At 38.5% G+C, this 25,638-nt stretch overlaps 2 protein-coding genes across 2 annotated transcripts in view; one reads left to right on the forward strand and one right to left on the reverse strand.

Moving 5' to 3' along the window:
• LOC124594340 (ATP-dependent zinc metalloprotease YME1L-like) overlaps positions 1-5,906 on the reverse strand; it is a 110,341-nt gene extending 104,435 nt beyond the window's left edge. The window contains exons 1-2 of the mRNA XM_047132708.1: positions 5,747-5,906; positions 5,489-5,635 (exon numbers count right to left, since the gene is read on the reverse strand). Of these exons, the coding sequence (XP_046988664.1) occupies positions 5,489-5,635; positions 5,747-5,773 (174 nt within the window). The 5' untranslated portion in view covers positions 5,774-5,906. The remainder of the gene's footprint in view (positions 1-5,488; positions 5,636-5,746) is intronic.
• A 279-nt stretch (positions 5,907-6,185) lies between these two features.
• On the forward strand, positions 6,186-24,670 carry LOC124590681 (actin-like protein 6B). Its single transcript, XM_047131668.1, has 4 exons — positions 6,186-7,212; positions 17,211-17,462; positions 23,256-23,453; positions 24,273-24,670. The coding sequence occupies exons 1-4, from the start codon at positions 6,553-6,555 to the stop codon at positions 24,486-24,488; spliced, it is 1,326 nt and encodes a 441-aa protein (XP_046987624.1). The 5' UTR covers positions 6,186-6,552; the 3' UTR covers positions 24,489-24,670.
• Positions 24,671-25,638: the final 968 nt, after the last annotated feature.

Genomic DNA, 25,638 nt, shown 5'->3' on the forward strand with positions numbered 1-25,638 from the left:
TAGATTCGAAGGGTTGCATGCTTCAACAGTTTGAAAACTGCCCAGGAAGAGTAGATTTGGAGAAATATTTAATGGAAGCTTTTAAAAACTGTGATTTTGACAATGTGACTGAATTCAAACTGTGGAACCACACTGATCATGATACACTGGAGAGAAAGCAACTGCCTATTGGAGAATTTAATGACAATTTGATTGCCTAAATTTTGAAGCTTTCTAGTCACCACTACATTGCGAAACATCAGACTTTTTACTTGAAGGAAATAAAAGAAAATTTGAAACAAGGTGATCTAGTTATTGTAATGGATTTTGTGGAAAATTATTCTCTCATCATCCAAGATGCTGTTCATGGGTATCACTGGGACAACAGTCAAGCAACACCGCACCAGTTTGTTGTATACTAAATAGCTGAAGAAGTACAGTGTATTAGCTTATGGATTAGCAGTAATTATCTCAGGCATGACACCACTGTTGTCCACACATTTCTCCCCAAATAGATAGACATCCATATATTTCTGGCCAAATTGATCAATGCTTCAGCAAGAGCAAGCCTGCAACAAATGACAGATGGTCAAATTTTAACCCCAGAGGATTTATTCAAATATTGTGACCAAAAAGTACAAGGAATCAAGTTCATCTTTGTTACAAGCAAAGAAATATAAAACAGAAAAAACTACAAGAAGAATGATTTGCAATTACGGCACACCTTAGCTGCAATTCGCGGAAATTGCCATTTTTTGCCACTGGATTTTTTGGACCACATTCAAGTTAGCTGGATTTCAAGTGATACAACTTCTTTTATGGTCTCAGTTTATCAATCAGTTGACACCAATGTGACTTTTATGTCAGTTTTAAGTCTTATTCCCGGCCAATGCATTGCCTGCATCTTTGACAACTGCTGGTGGATTGGTAACGTGTGAAGCTGATATTGAAGAACACAATGCCCTGGTCAAATTCATGCACCCTTTTGGTCAAGCTCATTCATTCTATTGGCCTGAAATAACGATAAATGTTGGACTCCTGCGCAGCACATCTTCATGAATACTGCAGCACCTTCAGCAACTAGAACAGGGTGTCAGTATAATTTTCCAGAAGCCATATTAAGCAGAATTGAAGAAAAATTTAACTGCATGAAGAAATAATTTTAAATAGCACCTCGTTTCAAGATAAAGTTCAAGTCCTTTGCTTTCTCTGACTGTATTACCATGTCACTGGAAAATCTCCAGGCTCTTATTTCTTCTACCAGGACTTTAGTTCCCTTCCCTTTACTTTTTCTTCACTGCTTGTTCACTGTACAGTTTTAATAATATAGGAAATAGGCTACAACCCTTACAACTACAGCTTCCTTTTCATATCCTTCAATTCTTATTAACTGCAATCTTGTTTCTGTGCAAGTTGTAAATAACTTTTACTCCTTGTATTTTATCCTTGCTACTTTCAGTTTCAATGAGTGTATTCTAGTTAACAATGTGTAAAGGTCTCTCTAAACCTACAAATGCTATGACATAGGTTTTTCTTTCCTTAACAAATCTTCTATGACAAGTCACACTGTGAGTACTGCCTCCTGTGTTCCTACATTTCCCTGGAACCCAATCTGATTTTTCCTAAGGTCAGCTTCTATAAGTTTTCACATTCTTCTGTAAATAACTCATGTCAGTATTTTGCAACCATGGCTTATTAAATTGATAGTTTCACAACATTTAAGTCTGTCATCACCTACTTTCTTTGGAAATGGAATGAGTACATTTTTATTAAGTGCCTGACAAGGGGACCAGACAGGAATAAGATTTTTGTAACTTTTATATATATGATAAGTTCAGAACTCAAATATCAATTAGTCAAAGCAGTTCACTGCGACTCCCAAAAATTCAAGAAAATTGACACTGAAGTTTTCTGAGAATGTTTAATTCACTAAATGAAAAGCAATTTATGAGTAGGCAACATGACTGTGTGTTACAATGATTGCCTGCAGTGCGGGCTGTCTGGGTTCAATACTATCTACATCTACATCTATACTCCGCGAGCCACCTTACGGTGTGTGGCGGAGGGTACTTATTGTACCACTATCTGATCCCCCCTTCCCTGTTCCATTCACGAATTGTGCGTGGGAAGAACGACTGCTTGTAAGTCTCCGTATTTGCTCTAATTTCTCGGATCTTTTCGTTGTGATCATTACGCGAGATATATGTGGGCGGTAGTAATATGTTGCCCATCTCTTCCCGGAATGTGCTCTCTCGTAATTTCGATAATAAACCTCTCCGTATTGCGTAACGCCTTTCTTGAAGTGTCCGCCACTGGAGCTTGTTCAGCATCTCCGTAACGCTCTCGCACTGACTAAATGTCCCCATGACGAATCGCGCTGCTTTTCGCTGGATCATGTCTATCTCTTCTATTAATCCAACCTGGTAAGGGTCCCATACTGATGAGCAATACTCAAGAATCGGACGAACAAGCGTTTTGTAAGCTACTTCTTTCGTCGATGAGTCACATTTTCTTAGAATTCTTCCTATGAATCTCAACCTGGCGCCTGCTTTTCCCACTATTTGTTTTATGTGATCATTCCACTTCAGATCGCTCCGGATAGTAACTCCTAAGTATTTTACGGTCGTTACCGCTTCCAATGATTTACCACCTATGGCATAATCGTACTGGAATGGATTTCTGCCCCTATGTATGCGCATTATATTACATTTATCTACGTTTAGGGAAAGCTGCCAGCTGTCGCACCATGCATTAATCCTCTGCAGGTCCTCCTGGAGTACGTACGAGTCTTCTGATGTTGCTACTTTCTTGTAGACAACCGTGTCATCTGCAAATAGCCTCACGGAGCTACCGATGTTGTCAACTAAGTCATTTATGTATATTGTAAACAATAAAGGTCCTATCACGCTTCCCTGCGGTACTCCCGAAATTACCTCTACATCTGCAGATTTTGAACCGTTAAGAATGACATGTTGTGTTCTTTCTTCTAGGAAATCCTGAATCCAATCACAAACCTGGTCCGATATTCCGTAAGCTCGTATTTTTTTCACTAAACGTAAGTGCGGAACCGTATCAAATGCCTTCCTGAAGTCCAGGAATACGGCATCAATCTGCTCGCCAGTGTCTACGGCACTGTGAATTTCTTGGGCAAATAGGGCGAGCTGAGTTTCACATGATCTCTGTTTGCGGAATCCATGTTGGTTATGATGAAGGAGATTTGTATTATCTAAGAACGTCATAATACGAGAACACAAAACATGTTCCATTATTCTACAACAGATTGACGTAAGCGAAATAGGCCTATAATTATTCGCATCTGATTTATGACCCTTCTTGAAAATGGGAACGACCTGCGCTTTCTTCCAGTCGCTAGGTACTTTACGTTCTTCCAGCGATCTACGATAAATTGCTGATAGAAAGGGGGCAAGTTCTTTAGCATAATCACTGTAGAATCTTAAGGGTATCTCGTCTGGTCCAGATGCTTTTCCGCTACTAAGTGATAGCAGTTGTTTTTCAATTCCGATATCGTTTATTTCAATATTTTCCATTTTGGCGTCCGTGCGACGGCTGAAGTCAGGGACCGTGTTACGATTTTCCGCAGTGAAACAGTTTCGGAACACTGAATTCAGTATTTCTGCCTTTCTTCAGTCGTCCTCTGTTTCGGTGCCATCGTGGTCAACGAGTGACTGAATAGGGGATTTAGATCCGCTTACCGATTTTACATATGACCAAAACTTTTTAGGGTTCTTGCTTAGATTGTTTGCCAATGTTTTATGTTCGAATTCGTTGAATGCTTCTCTCATTGCTCTCTTTACGCTCTTTTTCGCTTCGTTCAGCTTTTCCTTATCAGCTATGATTCGACTACTCTTAAACCTATGATGAAGCTTTCTTTGTTTCCGTAGTACCTTTCGTACATGATTGTTATACCACGGTGGATCTTTCCCCTCGCTTTGGACCTTAGTCGGTACGAACTTATCTAAGGCGTACTCTTAACATCAATTGCATCACTTTTTTTAATCTGTAAAAGAAAGCAGATTAATAAGTCTATGTAGATCTGGAGCAGTTCAAATAGACACGCCACCTTTCACTGGTCTTATGGCTTCTGGAAATACTTTCTCATTCGCTTCTAATCTAGCAAAGTTCTTTTTTGTCAGTTCATGATACGGCACCAAACTTCACAAGAAAATTAATCTTATCTGCATTTGCTATTCTGTGTAGCAATATATTATTGCTGGTAAAATATTTACTTGTACATGGATTGAGGGCAGGCTACATTTCAATATTGTTGAAATCTACCACTGAGGGTTCACAGAACCATGCCTCATCTGTTTCAAGTGTTTTATGGTAAATTGACAAAGATAATATGTTAATTAATTGGGTGAATAAATCTCATCTGTCTCAAGCAGGATTAAGTAACAAAAATGCAGTAGGCCCCTAGTGAAAACAGAACTCTGCTTGCACAAACTGAAACAGTGTTCACTGACTGACTGACTAGTAATCCTTAGACAATAATGGACGAAAACTCAGTGCCAGCCACTGCTCCATTAATGAACTTGTTTGTCTGTTGCTCAGTTAAACAAAAGGTTCCAATGGCGGGAAATTCTAACTGTTGATATCTACAGATCAGTGTCACCACAACTGAGATTTGAGTTGGGGTCAGGGGTCCAGAACTCCTGCAAGGAGCCTGCAATTGTTTCATAATTCATTTCAAACAAACAAGCCACGCAGCATAACTATCTACAAAAATGTTACAAGACACTCTACATGGTGTTGTTATATATAACATTAGTGATGGTCAAACACAAATGGTATTGCTCCAGAAACTATTCTGCATATAATGCTACAAACTGGCCAATTCCCACACGAACTATTACGGAACATCACTGAAGATGTTTTTCACTAATCTTTAAAACCCAATGCTTCATTACATTTTTTTTGTGTTCATGGCCACTCTTTCTTTCCTTCTATCAGTTGCACGATACCACTTTGATTTTCGTAATTGTGATTTCTTTACATTCATGCCTTGTGACCACACCAACCATATCATCGCTCTTTACTTTCAAAAGAGAGGAATGTCATTTGCAGACATTACTTCTGGTACCTGTCTCCTTGACGCTCATTTCTGTTCTTACGTTTCTCTGCATTAAAGCCAATCATTATTTAGCATACAACACCAGGGGTTATCGAGAACAATGATTACAATATTAGTATTCACATATCCATTTTTGGTTATAGTAGATCTGACGTCTCAGTGGAAAAAAGAGACACACAGAACGAACAACAGCAAATCACCATGTCATACAATCAATACTTTTGCATTAAGATCAACCTATGAAGATGGCGAATTTTAATCCTCCTTTCGCCACTGATGGTTTACGTGCATGCACTACCATATGAAACAAAGTCAAGTTTTAGTGAGGGTTATGAGTCATAGATAGAGACAGCAAACGAACTTCAAACGAAATAACAAATGCATTAAATGGCAGGGAACTAATACTTAGCAGCTTACCTCGTTGAAACTTTCACAACATATTGGTGTATCAATATCATTGTGTTGCTGTATTCCTTTTTGGGCACTTTTCGTTTCGGAGTTCAACGGTCTAATAGTTCTTCTTGGACTAAATGCTGCAGCCACTTGTGATAGATTGCACAAGACCTATCAACATTTGATGCAAGTTGCAAACAATTGTAATAACATAAATATGAAGACACTAAAATCTACAGCTCCTTATTTTATGTACAAAGCACTATCGAATGGTTGCATTACCTGATTCTGTGACTGAAAACTAAACATCAGGCTGCTTTAGAAACTTAATATCAACACTAAAACAATAACTGAGAGAACTAAATATTTATATGACATACAGACATGAATACGATTGCCGTCTCACACTTTGTTTTAGATTACTAGCAGGCAACCAACATCGCAGCACTACGTTATTTGTATTTCACGCAAAATTTTTCTAAGAAAGAAATGTGAAAATTTATTCCATTTTATTTATTTACAGATATTACTAAGAAATTAAATAAAGAGCATTTTCATTTTTAATTTTAAAATTATTATAAAATGGAATCAATAAAACTGCTTGTTTCCATTTACGGGCGCATATCATTGTAATTGGTTCCCTATCGATACTAACAATCATATTTTCGATTAAAGAGGTATTTTTTTTTTAAATAATTGAATGATCCATCCATGGGTCGATCACGAAACAACATCTCTTCATCGGGAAATAGAATGTGATATTAGAGGCGGGCGTGCGTGGACTGAAGTGTCTGCGTAACGGCTTTGATTTGTGTATTGCGAGGCACGATGTTTAGCTCTCCCCGATGTTTGTGTTAACCTATCTATTAGTAAACTGAAGGTGTGAAGTGTAGTGCGTTATTGGAAGTGAGTTCTTGAAATGTGAATAAGTGTTGTCAATATGATGTTGCATTGTGTACTACACAACTAACTTCTAAGACGCGAAAATCGAATCTTACGGAGGTTTATTCACAGAATTACGATACTCATTCTGCAAAGCGCGCCAAGAGAAACTTCTCCGATTCCCAGTTTATATTCCAACTGTCGCCATGAGTTCAGGAATGTTATATGGGGGCGATGAAATAGGAGCATTGGTCTTTGATATTGGCCATTATTCTCTCCGTGTTGGGTACGCACAAGAAGATACACCGAAAGCCGAGATTCCAGCCGCTGTCGGTATAGTGAAAGATGGGAATCAAACAGCATCAGTTAATACAGAATCGATGGAAACAGAAGACAAGAAAGTCGATCCCCAAAACATAACTTCATCAAACAAATATTACATCGATACGAACTACTTACATGTTGTTCGGCCCGGAATGGAAGTTGCTACTTACATGAAAGATTGTATGATCGATGACTGGGATTTATTCGAGCAAGTTCTGGATTATACGTACGCAAAATGCATACAGTCCGAGTCTGAATATCATCCAGTATTAATGTCAGAGGCACCATGGAACGTGCGAGCAAAACGTGAAAGACTGACAGAATTAATGTTTGAGAAGTATAACGTGCCTGCATTTTTTCTGGTGAAAAATGCAGTGCTAGCCGCATTTGCCAATGGGAGAGCGACGGGCATTGTCATAGACAGTGGAGCAACGCACACCTCTGCTGTACCAGTGCAAGATGGTTTTGTCTTGACTCAAGCCATTGTAAAATCTCCTCTGGGTGGAGATTATATTAGTATGCAGTGTAAAAATTTTTTGCAGGTATAATCTTTCATATTTTGGGTTTCATTGCTAACTGTAAGACAATGTTGTTAGACAGAAGTGTAACGCTAGTGGTACTTTCTGTGTTGTGTTTATATACTTGTTTCTACCACATTTTTGCATGTGTTGTTGTTGTGGTATTCAGTCCAGAAACTGGTTTGATGCAGCTCTCCTTATGTTGAGAAATTTCCACTTTTAAACACTGTGGCTAGTAATAAGAGGCAGTAAAAACCTAGAGGATTTGTATTAATGAGTAAACTAAAAAGGTCAATAATTTGTACCCTCAGTTGTGTCAGATTCACATTTCATTTTCATCCTTCTCTTTATTGAGTATGCACCATGTTCCTCTGTTGATCTGGCTAGTGTGTAATGCTGGGCCATGCCCCCCTCCCCTTTCAATAATCTTGGTTGTATTAAGACTTGAGGCTTCGTACCGTAGTGCTTTGCAGATGTTTGTTGCCATTTTGTAGCACATTATTAGGTAGTATTGATGGTGCTGCCTGCTTTGTTGGAGAATTGTACTGTTGCTGTTTTTGTCTTTTTGCACTGTTTTGCCTATTTATAGCTTCTGAGTAATACACAGTGTTGCTATTGTTTATTACTATTATTTATCAACTTATGTATTCTAAGCTGGAGCCATTTTACTTTGTATGTTTCATTGTTTCCAGCAAATTCCTCTGAGATTTTTTTAAAAAATAGGACTAAGACTAGGAATCTTTTGGGCAAGGCATTGCACCCTTAAAAGTACTTTATTAGAGAGCCATTTATGTCGTATTGTTCAGGATGTATAATAAGATGGATATTACTATTTAAATTAGGTATCTTATAGCAGTGTCTCCAATTTTGGTCAACATTATACACTGAAGCAATCAGTGTCTTACTTTATGGACTGTAGTATGTAAACGTTTCCACTTTCTTGACTATTTGCTGAAATTAAGATCATCAGAAGTGTCGTTTGTTAAAGAATTTTTTTGTTCAGATAACATTTCATGCAACTGCTTTGTGTTACACTTAATATTTGATTCTGATATTTTTTTCAGTCATTACGTTTGCTTCATAAAAATTGTGTTGACAATTTTCTTGTTTAGTTATGGGGACTTTTGACACTGTGTAACATTTTAATTCTATGTTAAATGTCATTGCAAGAGAGAAGAGACTGCTCCTTTCAGATAGTAGCAACAGTGTTGCCTATCTTCATATCCCCATCTTACATACAAATATGAACTGACAACATTGACCCCTCTCGTGTGTATCCATCGATCACTGTTATTTTGACCCAAGTATAATGGTACATTGAACATATACTGTACTGGGAAACGTGAACTCCACCAACGGAATTTTAGAGATTGCTTGGCATATTTTCCGAGTTTTGATATATGGGACATCTCTGGTGACACATTGCAGAGTAATAATGTAATTATGATTTATTAGGTTAGTCACCAAAAGTACCTTTTGTAACTTAATGTGAAAACTCCTTCATAACAGTGAAGCAATCTTTACTGTAACAATGTCACAAAATTGTGTAACATATGACAAAGAGTAATGTAACAACCCTCAGGTGCAAAAATACTTTAGAGTGGTTGCCATTGCCTCAAGAACAGCTCAGCATTCAGTGAACCTGCACGCAAGTTGTGTATGGCGAACTGTTCATCATTAACTCTACCACTGTTAATGTACAACTAACACTGCTGCAGAAAGTAACCAGAGACAGAACCGACCAATACTGAAAGCAAACTTGAAGGAGAAGAATGAAGCCTCACAGTTGTCAACAGCAAGTACTGTGGGTGAAGGGAACAATTTTGTTTCCAAACAAGATACCAACACATTCTATTGACATTTTCACTGTTGTGCAGTATTTTCAGCGCATAAAGATAAAAAGCAAAATGGAGGTAATAAATCAAGCTAAATTCAATTACTCCACTGTGAGCCACTAAAGATCATGGGTTCTTCGTAAGAAAACATTCCATGAACAAGTTCTGAAATTTTGTTGGTGGATTTCTGATTCACATTGTGCAAAGAAGAGCAGCATGAATCGTCACAAGTTTGCTTGACTCACACAAGAGCATAATGAACATGCTGCAAATTCTGACTTGGTAGATACTTAATACAGACATCAATTGGCCACAAAAGCCTACACAGGGCCTACACTTCAACACCAGTAGTAGGTGGTTAATCTAGGAAGGTACTACATTCCTTTATGTTTCACTCACATATGGACTGCAAAGTCAAGATCAGACTAATTATGACATGCACAGAGGCATTAATGGAGCTTCTTCATAAGCAAATGGAATGGTTAGAAACCATAATAGTTGTTACAATTGAAAGTACGCTCTGACGTGTACGTCACAGTGGTTTGGAGAATTGATGTAGATGTAGAAAGCATTCGCTGCACATAGGTACTTACCAGCAAGACCTGTGGATATGAACCCTATAAATAGGATCAGTGTGATTTTGATTTGGCATTGTGTACTCTCCTGGGCCAATTCTTCATCTCAGAATAGCACTCCGCATTCAGCATACTGAATTTTTTGTTGTGTATGTACCAATCTCAGTTCCCCTCTGTAATGGCTGCCCTCTATAGCCCCCTCTGGTGCCACGGTAGTTATTTCCTGTCATCCCATTATGTATTCTAGTTAGTATTTTCCACATATTCTTGTTTACACCCATTCTGCAGAGAATCTCTTTACTTCTTAGCCTATCAATTCACTTACATCTCAGCATCGTTCTGTAAAAGCACATCTCATATGCCTTGATTCCCTTCTTTTCTTATTTTCCCATAGTCCGTGATTCACTTCCATAAAATGCTGTGCTCCAAATGTTTATTCTCTGAAATGTATTCCCCAAATTGAGGCTTATGTTTGATACAAACAGACTTCTTTGACAAGAGGTGCTCTCTTTGCTTGTCCTAGTATATGTCTTGTGACCTGTTTGCTTCATCCATTGTGCCTTATTTTGCATGCATTGTTGCAGAATTACTTTACCTTGTCTTCTAAGTGGTCCTCATACTGATGCTATGCTTGTAGCTATCTCATTTCTGCAACTCTCCATTAATTTTGTTATTCTTTGGTTTACTCACAATATACATTTTCTGTCCAATGGACTGTTAATCCCATTCAACGAATATTCTCCTTTACTTTTGTCATTCTTCAGTTTACTCATAATCCAAACTCTGTGCTCAGTGGACTGATAATCCCATTCAACAAGTCCAGTAGTTTTACCTCCATAGAGAATACATTTGCAATCAGTAAATTGTGTAATTGATATCCTTTTGCCTTTAATTTTAATTTCACTCATGCACCTTTTTATTTCCTTCATTGCTTCTAGAATATACAGGTTTAAAAGCAAAGGAGAAAGGCTGTATCCGTGTGTTACACTCTCTTTAATTTGAGCACTGTCTATTATCAAATGCCTTTTGTAGGACAACAAACCCTCTCAATTTGTTGTTGTATATATTCAGTATTACATGTCTTTCTCTATAGTTTATCCCTTTTTTGTCATATTTTCAAATCTTGTGCACTAATTTAAATTGTTGACATGTTTTCCAGATTGACAAACCTGATTAAGGATTGTTGATTTTTCTGGCCCCTATTGTCAAGTGCAAAGTCAGAAATCACTCTCTGGTTCTTTTCTCTGTAACAAAACTAAACTAGTTATTAGCTAACATATCCACATGTTTCTTTTCCATTTTCTGTATATAATTCTGGCTAGCAGCGTGGATGGTAGAATTTTCAGGATGACTGGGCAATCATTCTTACATTTATCTATCATTACTATCTTCAGATTTATGTGGATGATATTCTTCTAAAGATCCAAAATCACATCTCCAGTCTCATAGCTTCCACACAGTAATTTCAGTAATCATTTGGTTGCCACTATCCCAATTAAACCGTTTGGTGATATTGATATCACTCGTTACACACACAAACAGACACAAATAACAAGAAAAATATTTTCTCACCAGTGTAGGTAGAACAAACTCCATGCTACTTAACAATCATAATAGAGCATAATTACTAACAACATAACCCAAAAATTCATTTAAAAGATGCAATGCTAATTTTTATGTACAAGAAGCATTCAGTTATGCATATAAAAACACATGCCATACATACTTCTGTAGGAAAGGCCTGGTGAAATGTAAATACTTCAGGAGTAAAGCAGACTACCCGCAAAAAGCAGAAGCATTGGCTCATTGACAGGCACACACAAAAAAGAAAGAAAACTTGATAGCTTTCAGAGTAATGCCGTCACAATTTAGAGTACAAATACACACTGAAAATCCAGGCTGGTTGTTTTGCTACCACTGAAAGAATTTCTGGTCTTACTGACCAACATTTCTCGCCAACTACTTGAAACCTATCTCCCAACATCAAAGATACTAAGTACTTCATTCACTGACTCTCCATCCTTTACTTTCTGGGTGCCATCTCCATGTACACCAGCATCTTCATGCACATGGCCTTGCCACTACCGAAAACTTTTACTCCCAATGTTCTTCAGCCTCTAAACACACTATCTCATTTCTTATACACATTATCAGCTACATCCTGACGCGCATTTACTTTTCCTTGAAGGGGTGTATACAAACAAATCCATGGCCCAGCCATGGGTACCCACATGGCACCCTCCTATGCCAACCTGTTAATGGACCATCTTCACAACCTCAACCCCTTCTCTCCCATCTGCTTCACCTGGTCATCTCAACCCAAAGTTCCACATTCCTGGATACTGACTTCCACTTCTCTGACTGCTCCATCCACACCTCTGTCCACATTAAACCCAATAACCACCAACAGTACTTGCCTTTTGACAGCTGCTGTCCCTTCAACATAAAAGAAATCCCTCACATGCAGCATGGTCACCTGTAAATGACATATCTGCAGTGACAAGAACACCCTTTCCCAGTATGCTGAAGCTCTCATGAAGGCCTTCACAGGTGGGCACTACCCCAGATGCCTAGTCTGCAGTCAGATTTCCCCTGCCATATCCTCATACACTTTCAATCCTCCCACCATCCACTAGAGTTAGATACAAATAATCTCCCTCCTGGTCACACAATATCACCTTGGACTGGAACGACTGAACCATTTCCTTCGTCAGGGCTTTGATCATCTGTTATCATACCCTGAAATGAGGGACATCCTACCAAAGATCCATCCTACCCTTCCTAAAGTAGTGTTACATTGCCCACCCAATCTACACCTTATCCAAGTCCAACCACATGTGACTCCCAATGCACTGCTGTAAGGTCATATCCCTGTGGAAGACCCGGGTGCAAGATCTGCCCAATCCATCCATCCAGCACTTCCTACTCAAGTCCTGTCACGGGCTTTTCCTATTGCATCAGATGCTGGGCCACCTGTGCAATCAGCTCTGTCATATACCAGATCAGCTGCAAACACACCACAGCTTTTCATGCCAGTTTGAATACCAATCAGCTGTCCACCATGATGAATGGCCAACCCCAAACTGTTTCCAAGAACAAAGTTGACCACCTGGTGCCACATCATGCAGCTGAGCATAACATACTCAGTTTCAGTGGCCACTTCACAGCCCAGGCCATCCGTAACCATCCCTCCACCATCAGCTTCTCTGAACTATAATCAGATTCTACATTTTTTTTTTTTTTTTTCTTTTTCAAGCATACCTTGGTTTCTTATGATTATTGAAAAGTATATTTGGTATTACTAGGCGAAAGTTGTTGCAGAACTCCACCACTACCAAGTTCATTTTCTCCCTTCACTCTATCTTATGTTTCTATCTCTACTTACCTTTTCAGTCACTGTGATTTTTAGATTTTCATTTCCGGTTTGACATACTGAGCTCCCCACACACTGTCCCATATACAAGGTTATTAGAAACGATTGAAGCTATTTCACAGATTTACTGTAGCCACATTGGTTGGCGTATTGTCATAGGGCTTTTGCACACACCATATGTCGCCTTAACCCCGGCCCTCTCCTGATTCTGCAGATATCATGCCAGTAATCAAGTTCTGCCCAGGTTCAGTGCAGCGTGTCCCTATTGGTCAGCCCAGAAGCGCTATTGATCCCAGCTTGCATTTCCTGCAGGTTTGTTAGTGGGGGAATAAACACCAAATCTTGCACTTATCCCCACACACTGTTACAGCTTTTTTGGTGCCTGTTGCCATTTTGGATACTTGCTCACTGCAGCGATCTCATGGCAGAAATATGAAATGTGGCTGCAACAACACGTAACTTTTTGAGTTTTTCGAAATGAGTTCTGAGTTTTGTGACAGTATGTCAGCCAGTGTAGCGGTACTGAATTTACGAAATCGCTTCAGTCTCTTATAATAATCTTGTACTTTCTGTCTCTTCATCTTGTATTTGTGACATCAGCACCTATATATCTGAACTTATCTGTTGACTTAGGTTTAATGTTGATTCTGATGAGAATAATCCCATCACTGAACTGTTCACAATGATTCATTCCTTACCCTACTTCCCCATTCATCTATGTGTATATCTGTACTCCTCAGGCCACCTGGCAGTGTGCTTCCCACCCCCTCCCCCTTTCTTGTTCCATTTGCAAAAGGTATATAGGATTATGATTGTCAGTAAACCTCTGTATAAGCTCTAATTTCTCAAATTTTCTTGTTGTGGTCATTTCATCAGACATATTTGTCTGGCTATTCCCAGAACATACTGTCACTAAATTTCAGTAGTAAACCTTTCTTTGATGCACAATAACTATCTTGTAGTTTGTCACTGGAGTTTGGACATCTCCATAATGCTCTTACACCTACTAAATGATCCCGTGACAAAATCCACCTCTCTTCATTAGATCTTGTTTATCTTTCTTCTATTAACCCAACTTGGTAAAGGTCCCAGACTGATGTGCAATACTAAAGAACTTGTCTAACTTCTTTCATTGAATTATATTTCCATAAGATTCTTCCTAAGAATTTCAGCCAGGCATTTGCTATTCCTATTGCCTGTACATGGTCCTTCCATTCAAGGTCACATAGGGGTGGTTACTACTAGATACTTTATGGTGGTTACTATTTCCAGCAATGTGTCATCAATAGTATAACTATACAGTAGTCGAGTTCTCCTGTGTATTTGAAATATGATAGATTTATTTATTCAGGGCCAACTGCCAGTCCTTGCACTATTCATTGATCCTCATAATACATGAGTATAAAACATGCTGTATAATTCTACAACAGATCGATATCAGTGATTTAGACTTATAATTGTTTGCATCTTTCCTAAGACCCTTCTTGAAAACAGGAATGACAGCGCCGTACTTCCAGTTGCTGGGTACCTTTCTACATCTACATCCATACTCTGCGAGCCACCTGACAGTGTGTGGCGGAGGGTACCTTGAGGACCTCTATCAGTTCTCCCTTATATTCCAGTCTCATATTGTTCATGGAAAGAAAGAGTGTCGCTATGCCTCTGTGTGGGCTCTAATCTCTCTGATTTTACCCTTGTGGTCTCTTCGTGAGATACACGTAGGAGGGAGCAATATACTGCTTGACTCCTTGGTAAAGGTATGTTCTCGAAACTTCAACAAAAGCCCGTATCGAGCTACTGAGTGTCTCTCTTGCAGAGTCTTCCACTGGAGTTTATCTATCATCTCTGTAACACTTTCGCAATTACTAAATGATCCTGTAACGAAGAGTGCAGCTCTCTGTTGGATCTTCTCTATCTTTTCTATCAAGTATCTGGTACGGATCCCACACCAGTGAGCAGTATTCAAGCAGTGGGCAAACAAGTGTACTGTAACCTACTTCCTTTGTTTTCGGACTGCATTTCCTTAGGATTCTTCCAATGAACCTCAGTCTGGCATCTGCTTTACTGACAATTTTATATGGTCGTTCCATTTTAAATAACTTCAAATTTCTACTCCCAGATAATTTTTGGAATTAAGTGCTTCCAGTTGCTGACCTGCTATATTGTAGCTAAATGAAAAAGGATCTTTCTTTCTATGTATTCACAGCACTTGTCTACATTGAGATTCAATTGCCATTCCCTGCACCATGCGTCAATTCGTTGCAGATGCTCCTGCATTTCACTGCAATTTTCCATTGTTGCAACCGCTCGATATACTACAGCATCATCCTCAAAAAGCCTCAGTGAATTTCTGATGTTATCCACAAGGTCATTTATATATATTGTGAATAGCATCGCTCCTATGCCACTCCACTGCGGCACACCTGAAATCACTCTTACTTCAGAAGACTTCTCTCCATTGAGAATGACATGCTGCGTTTTGTTATCTAGGAACTCTTCAATCCAATCACAATTTGGTGTGATAGTCCATATTCTCTTACTTTGTTCATTAAACAACTGTGGGGAACTGTATCAAACGCCTTGCAGAAGTCAAGAAACACAGCATCTACCTGGGAACCTGTGTCTATGGCCCTCTGAGTCTCGTGGATGAATAGCACGAGATGGGTTCCACACGATCGTCTTCTTCAAAATCCATGCTGATTCCTACAGAGTAGATTTCTAGTCCCCAGAAAAGTCATTATGTTCAAACATAATACGTGTTCCAAAATTCTACAAGTGATTGACATTAGAGATATAGATCTATAGTTCTGCACACCTGTTTGACGTCCCTTCTTGAAAACGAGGATTACCTGTGCCCTTTTCCAATCTTTTGGAATGCTACACTCTTCTAGAGACCTACGATACACCACTGCAAGAAGGGGGGCAAGTTCCTTTGCGTACTCTGTGTAATATCGAACTGGTATCCCATCAGGTCCAGCGGCCTTTTCTTTTTTGCTACAGTGCCCTATGATAAACTAGGGGGAGCAAGTTCTTTCACATAATTTCTGTAGAATCTTATAGATACCGGTATCTTATCTGGCTCAGAATATTCCACTGCTAAGCAACTGTACCTGCTTTTGCATTCCGTGGTCATATGTTTCACCATATGCCATTTCAGCATTCTTGTGATGATTGAAAGCAGGGACTGCATTACGATCTTGTGTGGTGAAACAATTTCAGAAGACCAAATTGATAATGAATCTTACTCCCATTGTATCATTTTTATATACTATACATCCATTCAGCCTTTGTATTTCCCTTCTCAGATTTTCTACCTCCCTTGTCACATCAGACTTTTAACATTCCACACCTTGATTTTTAGAATGTTGCCAGATTGTTGTTGTTGTTGGACGGACTCTTTTTCTATGTGAGGCCAACATTAGATCACTATTTTTCTATTACTGACCACATTTCCTCTGCAAAACACATTGCATTCTAGTGCATCAGTTTCCATTGCCTTCTGCATGCTTATGCCATTGATCGTTGCTGATTATTCCACCTTTTGTTTCCTGCCTGAAGGCAAGCAGCTTCCTTGAACCTCTCACTCCTCCACCTTTTGACAAGGCCTTTACCATAATGTGGATGACTCCTGGTACCAGAAGTCTTCATCTGCTACAGATATTCTTTTCTGTTTGAAATTGTATCAGTGGTTGGGATAAGTGAACCCAGAATACAAGAACTTCTTATTAGTACCCAAAGACACTGCCATTAAACCACAGTAATCATTGATTTTTTTGTCGGTGTTGTTATGTCACACCAGCTTGTGCCAAACCCTCATCCAAGAGCTCTGTACAGCTCTTTTGCTGGAATGGGGTTGGCAGATAATAGAGCTATTGATCCACTTTATGGATTGTATAACATGTTGCTGCAAAGTATGCACGGAAGCTAGTGGTAACCATCTTCTCATTCACAAAAGTTATCTTATGAAGACATTCCAGTTTTGTTACTTTTTCAAATAGCCTATGTGTGTCTTTCACTTCAAAGCATTTCTGATTACATATTTTGGACAATGTTTTAATGTAACTCTCTTGTAATCTGACTTGCAGTCATAGATATATTGCTACATATTTTCTGCAATTATTGCAGCAGTATTTCAACTTTTATAACTATAAAAAAGTCTGTAAATTTTAATTGATATGTGTATTTCTAAGGTTCTAAGCTGAGTTATTTCACATATTATATTTATCAATTTTCTTACAGGAAAGTGGCATAGAAATTGTCCCTCCATATATGATTGGCTCCAAAGAGGTTGTCAAAGAAAGGGAGAAGGCACGCTGGGTAAAAAAACGAAACCTACCAGAAGTAACGCCTTCATGGCATAATTACATGACAAAGAAAGTTGTCCAGGATTTTCAAGCTAGTGTATTGCAAGTGTCGGAAACTCCATATGATGAGAAAACTGTATCTTCCATACCGGCTGTTCACTATGAGTTCCCAGATGGGTACCATCAGGTAAGAAAATATATTTATAATATTTGAAAGTTGTTAGTAGTGTTGCCAATTCTCTGGAGGTAATACCTTAAATTTATTTTAAATTAATACTTTAATTTTGATATATCATTCCTATAATCTTCAAATGCTGCTGTGCTCTCTGGTGCTTTTTAATTAGTACACAAACTTTGTACCATTGCTCTCATCATGATGGATAGTTCAACTTTCTGGCAAATCAAAACTATGTGCCTAACCGGGACTTGAAACTGAGACCTTAATCTTTCAGAGGCTATTGTTCTACTGACAGCTATCCAATCACAATTTGTAACTCACCCTCACGGCTTTACTTATGCCAGTAACTCTTCTCCTACAATCCAAAAGTCAATCTCATGCTTACTTCTCAGAGCTAACAATACTGGAAGAAAGGAAGTTCGGAACATAGGAGAAGAGGTACCGGCGGAAGTAAAGCTGTATGAGCAAGCTATGAGCCGTGCTTGCATAGCTTACAGAGTAGAGCATTTGCCCTTGAGCGGTAAAGGTCCCAGGTTCGAGTCCCAGTTTGGCACACAGTATTGATCTACTAGAAAGTTTCAAATCAGTGCACACACCACTGTGGGGTGAAAATTCATATTGAATTATAAAGCATTATCTGTGGCTGTGGAATGTGTCAAGAAATATCAAATGTGTGCTGTAGCAATGATGGAGCACTTCTATAGATCATGTTGTCAAGTCACCAAAATTAAAAAGTGGCATATATAATTTGTTAAGGGCATGTACTATGCTTACACCAAGTAAGATAAACTGGGTTACTTTATTCATCATCCTTTTAACCACTAAATATGAAACACTATCTTAAACTGGTTTACTACACACTTTCCCATTGGAAAGCTGTTAACACACCACGCCAGCTCGGGGCAAATGCAGAACAGGAGATTTCTGTGAACTGTAAGCAGCTTAACTGTACTGGCAAGTATTGTCACACCAGTTACCTTAGGGAAATGCTGTCCGGGCATGGGTATTAGAATTATGTTCAGTCAGTTTGTATGTCTTAGGGGTCATCCAATAGTTTGACAATAATAAACTTGCCCTGAAGTTTCGTTGTTTGCAAGACAGGTAGTCTAGTCAGACCGTGTGGCAGATTAACAACCGTGGGCTAGTACACGACCCAGTCAGAGTATGGTTTTTAGGCAGTTTCCCGTATTCATTTAGGCAAATGCTGAGCTGATTCCCAGATTTATTGTCTGAGAATACAATAGACAAACAATTAAAATGCAGTAACACACAGAACATAGTTTAGATAATGACGAAGGAATGGTACTCACAACTTACCTCCCTATGGTTACATTGACAAAAATAAATAACAAGACAAAATTTGCCGAAACCTGCAAAAGCGTACCCCATAATAGATGGGACAGATGCTAGTGAAAAGAGAGAACACTTGATCTACATCTACACTCCGCAAACTACTGTGTGGTACATGGCAGAGGGTACATCCCATTGGTCCATTAACTTACGGAGTGCTGGAAAAATGATTGAATGCCTCTGTGCATCCAGTAATTATTCTAATCTTATCTTCACAATCCCTATATGAGAGATATGTAGGGAGTTGTAGTATATTCCTAGAGTAATCATTTAAAGCCGGTTCTTGAAACTTTGTTAACAGACTTTTTCGGGATAGTTTACGTCTCGTCTACAAGTGTCTTCCAGTTCTGTGACACTTCCATGGATTATGACCGTTTGTGCTGCCCTTCTGTGTATATATTGAATATCCCCTGTCAGATATTGGCTCCACACACTTGAGCAATATTCTAGGATGGGGAGCAATATTCTAGGAAGGGTTTGTGCGGATTTGTAAGCAATCTCCTTTGTAGATTGAATGCACGTACCCAGTATTCTTCCAAGAGGCCGGGTCTACCACCTGCTTTACCCACAACTAAACCTATGTGATCATTCCATTTCATATCCCTGCAAAGTGCTACATCCAGGTATTTGTATGAGTTGGCCAATTCCAAATGTAACTCAACGACATTACAGTCATAGGACCCTTTTTTTTCCATTTTCTGAAGTGCAAATTTTACGTTTGTGAACATTTAAAGCAAGTTGCCAATCTCTGCACCTCTTTGAAATCTTGTCAAGATCTGACTGTATATTTGTGCAGCTTCTTTCCAAATGTATTTAATTATAGATAACTGCATCCTCTGCAAAAAGCCTGATTTTACTATTAATATTCTCTGGAACTCATTAATAAACAACATGAATAGTAAGGATCCCAACACACACCTGAAGTTACTTCTACAGCTGGCGATGAGTCTTGAGTCTCCAGCCAAGATAACATGCTGGTTCCTCTCTACCAGAAAGTCCTCAATCCAGTCAGAAATTTCACTTGATATTCTGTATGATCATACTTTCGACAATAAGCATAGGTGTGGTACTGCATCAAATGTTTTTTTAGAAATCAAGAAATATAGCACGTACCTGATTGCCGTGATCCAAAGCTTTCACTATGACATGAGAAAAGTGGGAGTTGGGTATCACGTGATTGATGTTTTTGAAATCCATGCTTGTTGGCATTGAGGCCTTTCTGTTCAAGATATCTGTTATGTTTGAGCTCAAATCGATGTCAAGGATATGAACGGTAGTTTTGTGGATCACTTCTATTACCCTTCATGTAGATAGGCGTGACCTGTGCCTTTTTCTGAGAACTGGGCATAGATTTTTGTTTGAGAATCTATGATAGATTGTAGTTAGAAGAGGGCCTAACTAAGCCACAAATTCAGTTTAAAATCTAACAGGGATTCCGTAGGACTCTGGAGCTTTGTTCAATTTTAATGAATTCAGCTGTTTCTCAACACCACTGACACTGATACTTACGACATTCATCTTTTCAGTGGTACGAGGATTTAATTGGGCCAATTCTTCTGGCTTTTGCTTTGTAAAGGAACTTTTGAAAACAAAATTAAACATTTCAGCTTTTGCTTTGCTATTCTCAATTTCAGTTCCTGTCTCATTCACTAGGATCTGGACACTAATTTTGGTGCCACTAACAGCCGATACATATGACCAGAATTTCCTTGGGTTCTGTGAAAGATCACTTGACAATATTCTGCTGTGATGTCATTGAAGTCATCGTGCATTGCTCTCTTGACAGACAAATGCATTTCATTCAGCATATCTTTATCTACAGCCCTTTACACTTAATTTTACATTTATTATGCAGTAATCTTGGTTTCTTTACAAGTTTCTTTACCAAGACTGTATACCATGGAGGTTCCCTCCCATTGTGAAGTGTCCTACTGGGTACATCTCTATCCAGTGCATGATCAACTATTCTTTTAAACATAAGCCAGAGTTCCTCCACATGCTCCTTTCCTGTGCTAAAAGTTTCAAGTTCCTCATTGAGATATGACACTACTGATTTTTTTATCTAGTTTGCAGAAAAAATATATTTTTCTGCTTGTTTTAGTTGTCCTTCATACTTTGATAATCATTGGTGCCACAACAGTGTCATGATCACGATACCAGTTTTGATATGATATGAAAATTCTCAGAGAGGTCAGGTGGATTTGTTGCACTTAGGTTTAATATACTTACATGATGAGTGAGGTTCCTAACCATCTGTTCTAGGTAGCTTTCAGAGAACATATTTAGTCAAGTTTCGCAGCATGTCTTTGCCTACCACTAACAAAACTGTAATTTTGCCAATTCATCACTGGATGATTAAAGTCTCCACCAATGATTACAGTACGGGAAATTATGTGTAAGTGAACTGAAGTTATCTGAAGTTTTCAATTACATAAGGAGATGAGTCTGGTGGGTGATAGAAGGATCCAATTATCATTTTGTGCCCATACCTGATACTGAGTCTTGCCCAAAACAATCTCACATGCGGCATCAATTTCTACCTCTGTAGCTTTAATGGCCATATATCTGTGTTTCTAAAGACTGTGAAGGGGCCATACAATTTTATTTATTATTGTTAGCAACAACATGTTGTAATTATTGACAATATGGAACATGGTTGCTCTCATCTCCCTCCATATGTAACTAGATCTCAGGCCCTGCAGGCTTCCGTATTACTGTGTTTCTCTCTCTCTCTCTCTCTCTCTCTCTCTCTCTCTAACTCCCCCTCTCCCTTTCCCCCCTCCCTCTCCCCCCCCCCCCACCCCCCCCCACCCCTTGCTGCCTGACTGCCTCCCTCCCTCTCTTCCTCCTTGCATTGGATGAATTTTGACATATCCATAGCAGTGGGCATGAAACTCAAGTCACCCGAGGCAGTCCTTGAACAGTGATTACCTCGTAAAAACGGCTACAAAAACAAATCAAAAAGTATACATGTTCTGTATATCAGATAGAGAGGAAATGATATCTCTCAAACAGGAGCTAAAAGTACTTTATTCAGATGGTGAACGTGTAGAAGAGATATGCACAAGTTCTGTATCTTCATCTGCATTTATATTCTGTGAGCTACTGTAAAATGCATTTACATATTAGCGATTGTCTTTCCTTTTCAATGTGTATATTGGGCAAGGGTAAATTACTGTCTGTACACATAATAGTGCCTCTTATCTTATTCTCATAGTCCCTACATGAGAGCTACATTGGAGGCAGCATAATGATTCTCCAGTTTTTCTCCCCCCCCCCCCCCCCAATACAGCCTGTCTAAATTTACCCAGCAGCATTTTGTGACAATTATGTCATCTTATTTTCCAAGGATTACCATTAAAGTTTGCCAAGCATTTCCATACACTTTCACGTAGGCTGACCAATCTATTACAATCCTAGCAGTGTGTTTCTGAATTTGTTCAGTATCTGTTGTTTTGTCTATGTGACAAGTGCTACAAGCACTGGAGCAGTACTATACAATTGGTCACAGTCGTATCTTGTACGCAATTCTCGTATCTGAGTCTTCGATTTGCTGTCACTAATACTGGTTTTACATGATGGTGCCATTTAATATTGTTTCTTGCCATTTAATATTGCTTCTTAGTATTGCCACCAAATACGTATATAAAATGATACACTCAAAATTGTTCACCATGAATCTGTTAATTGGACACTATCAGGTTCTTTCTCTCTGTAATAAACATTGTCTTCCATTTATCTGTGTTTAAAGAGAGCTTCCATTCGTTACACCAAGTGGAAATTTTGGCCAAGGTTTTCTGTAATTTCTTATGATCATCCAGCAGTTGCACATTTCTGTACACAACAGCATCATTGCTTTTAAATGTGTATGTATCAACAATATTAGGAAAAGGACAGATTGCTATTCACCATAAAAATGACCCGTTGAGTTGCAGACAGGCACAACCAAAAGGCTTGTTACACATTATAGCTTTCAGCCAATCTTCTTCCGCAAAGAAAATACACATACATTCTCACAAGCAAGCACACCTCATGCACATGTGATCGCTACTAGCGGTAGTTCCAATTGAGAGTGTAATCTGTATTTCCAATACAAATACGTATGTTGTCAAAAATTTTCATACTCTCTCCAAGTAAATAGACAATCAAGCTCTAGAAAAGTATATGTCCTGTAGAAGACTTCAAGGGTGGTAGAGAACCCCTTAGTATACAAACAGCATCCAGAAGCTGCTTGAATCCTGTTGTCAAGTAAGTACAAAGAAAAGTATAAAACAACTGACAGGGAGATGTTAATTGACATGTTTCACTGCCAGAAGGGCAATTTGTGAAGCCTTCAATAACTACCATAGTAAAATATTATAAAAAAAAAACTTCCAGCCCATAGTAGGAAAAAAGTTAATAGGTACATACCGTATGATTATAATGTGCTGTGCTTTCATGTATCATTTTCAGGATTTTGGTGGAGAAAGATTTCGCATCCCAGAAGCATTGTTTGATCCAAGTGTGGTACAAACTAGGGGTGGCTTGGTTGGCCACACCATGTTAGGAGTTGCCCACATTGTTACGACAAGCATGGGAATGTGTGATGTCGATGTAAGGCCTGCATTATATGGAAGCGTGGTTGTAACTGGTGGAAATTCACTTCTGCAGGTAGAGTATTTTATGTGTAAAGATCATGTTGTTCCTTTATTACATATTTATGCGCTATATAGAGCTGGATATGGGGAAGTGACAATAGTATCATTAAAGACAAAACACACACACACACACACACACACACACAGTATTTAATGTTAAAAATGTTTCGTTAATCTTTCTTTCAATTCACTCTTTTTGTCTTCAGCTAAGGTTGCAGGCAATGTTAGTGAACAAGCAGTGGTTTCATAAAAAGAATACTGTTGAATGGAGGTAGCCAGTCATGTTGCAACTTTGTTATTGAAACATGGAGCTATGAATTGATTATTAGTAAAGTTCAGTACAAGTAGTATTGTCAGACTGCACATGATGTAATAATGACCCAACATTGAGCGACTATCATCTATGTTTCATTACTTAAATAAGAAAATCGTGCCTTATTTATTGATAAGTTATATTAATTTTGATTACACCATGTAATGTAATTTTTGCTACTTGTTCCTAGATTTCAGATTAGTAGATTCTGTTGCCCTCTTATGTTTTATATGTAAAACAGAGAGTGGTTAGTTTATTTCCCACTGTCTTATGTCACATAAATCTTAAAATAACGGGTGAGTAATTCATCAGAATGCTGAAATCATTCCACGCCAAATGTGCATGAAAGCTTTCTCGAGATTGCTGGGTGGGGATGTGCATTCGCAAGCATGTGTGAGCACACCTGTGGACCTTGTGTGTGAATTATATTTGTGGAAGTATGATGATTTTCTAGTCATAGAAATGAAATAGTGTGATAAAAGTTCTTCGTGTATTCTGACACTGAAATTCATCCTACAGGGTTTCTCAGAAAGACTGAACCGTGATCTTTCACTTCGCATTCCTTCTAGCATGCGCCTAAAAATGATCACAGCAAGTGGTACTGCTGAACGGCGTTTTGGAGCTTGGATTGGAGGCTCAATTCTTGCTTCTATTGGTACATTCCAGCAGATGTGGATGTCAGCACAGGAATATGAAGAAGGTGGCAAAGGGCAGGTGGAACGGAAATGCCCATAGACTTTTTCACTGTAGCTTATATTGTATAACATGAGGAGTACAAATAATTTACAAGTGTGCCTGCATTCTTGTATGTGAAAACATTTCATTTCATATATGCTTGTCTTTGTACATGCTTAAACTTTTATGTTACTCACTGAACGAGATTTGATAATTTCCAAGTATTAAAATCTTAAATCAGTTAAACTGTGCGGCATTGGAAGCCCACTGGATATACTGTATAACAACTTTTACATATTATCTCTCAAATGATGTAGTGGGATAAGTTTATGATTTCAGGTTAGCGGCTATTGGTAATGCAATGGAATCACTTTCTGTTAAATACAGTGATAGTATGTTGAACAGAAAATGGGAGGCCACCTAATCCGTGAAATGCAGACGAAACAGAATATTTTGAGATTGTTTACGTGTGATACTTTATCATTGCAGTGAGATCTAAAATGGTTTATTACGATGAAAGAATTTAATATCTGGCTCCTTATTAGATGTGTGAATGTGCTTTGTGAAGCTTGCCATCAGACATGTAGTTTCACTCACATTTGCCAGTTTTGGTATCATTGTTCTTAAGTGTATTACTAAAGTGTCCCAAAGTGGTTTTCTGAGATGTTTCCCATATTGCATAACACAATTTTCAAAGTTAGCAGTAATTTTTAAGCATATTTATTCCAGTTTTCTGGCTGGCAATTGGATCCATTGTGGTTGAGGTAATAAATTTGTTAGTACCACCCCTTTTAATGACACTGCTCATATTTCTTATTGTTCCTTATGGTGGTCATTTCTTCAACATTGTACTTATTTTTTGTAACCTCATTTGTTATTCCTTGTTTATTTCAGCACACATCCTCCACCTGATACAAAAATTACACAAGATCACTTGTTACTTTTATGACAAGGATTGTTATCCTGCTAGCATTCTTGCCCCAGTAACATTTTAGTTACTACCACCACTGTTTTTCTGTATGTTCATAACATTCTAGTACTATAATTATCTTAGGAAACACATATAGATATGTATTGAAGATTTTGACCATGTTCCCATTGTAAATACAAGCACACGTATAACTCACCTTATTATTGACTTCCTACCTGACCTTGTTTTTTCTTTGTTTCCTTCATGCTATCATCAGCTGTTAGATTTATACCTGGTTTT

The sequence above is a fragment of the Schistocerca americana genome, chromosome 2 (genome assembly GCF_021461395.2).
Source record: "Schistocerca americana isolate TAMUIC-IGC-003095 chromosome 2, iqSchAmer2.1, whole genome shotgun sequence".
NCBI classification, from domain to species: Eukaryota; Metazoa; Arthropoda; class Insecta; order Orthoptera; family Acrididae; genus Schistocerca; species Schistocerca americana.

Bases quoted from the DNA above. Each gene is read 5' to 3' on its own strand.
- LOC124590681 (XM_047131668.1), top strand. From the start codon at position 6,553: ATGAGTTCAGGAATGTTATATGGGGGCGATGAAATAGGAGCATTGGTC. The intron at 7,213-17,210 runs GTATAATCTTTC...ATTTTCTTACAG, and splicing joins AGTGTAAAAATTTTTTGCAG to GAAAGTGGCATAGAAATTGT. The intron at 17,463-23,255 runs GTAAGAAAATAT...TATCATTTTCAG, and splicing joins TCCCAGATGGGTACCATCAG to GATTTTGGTGGAGAAAGATT.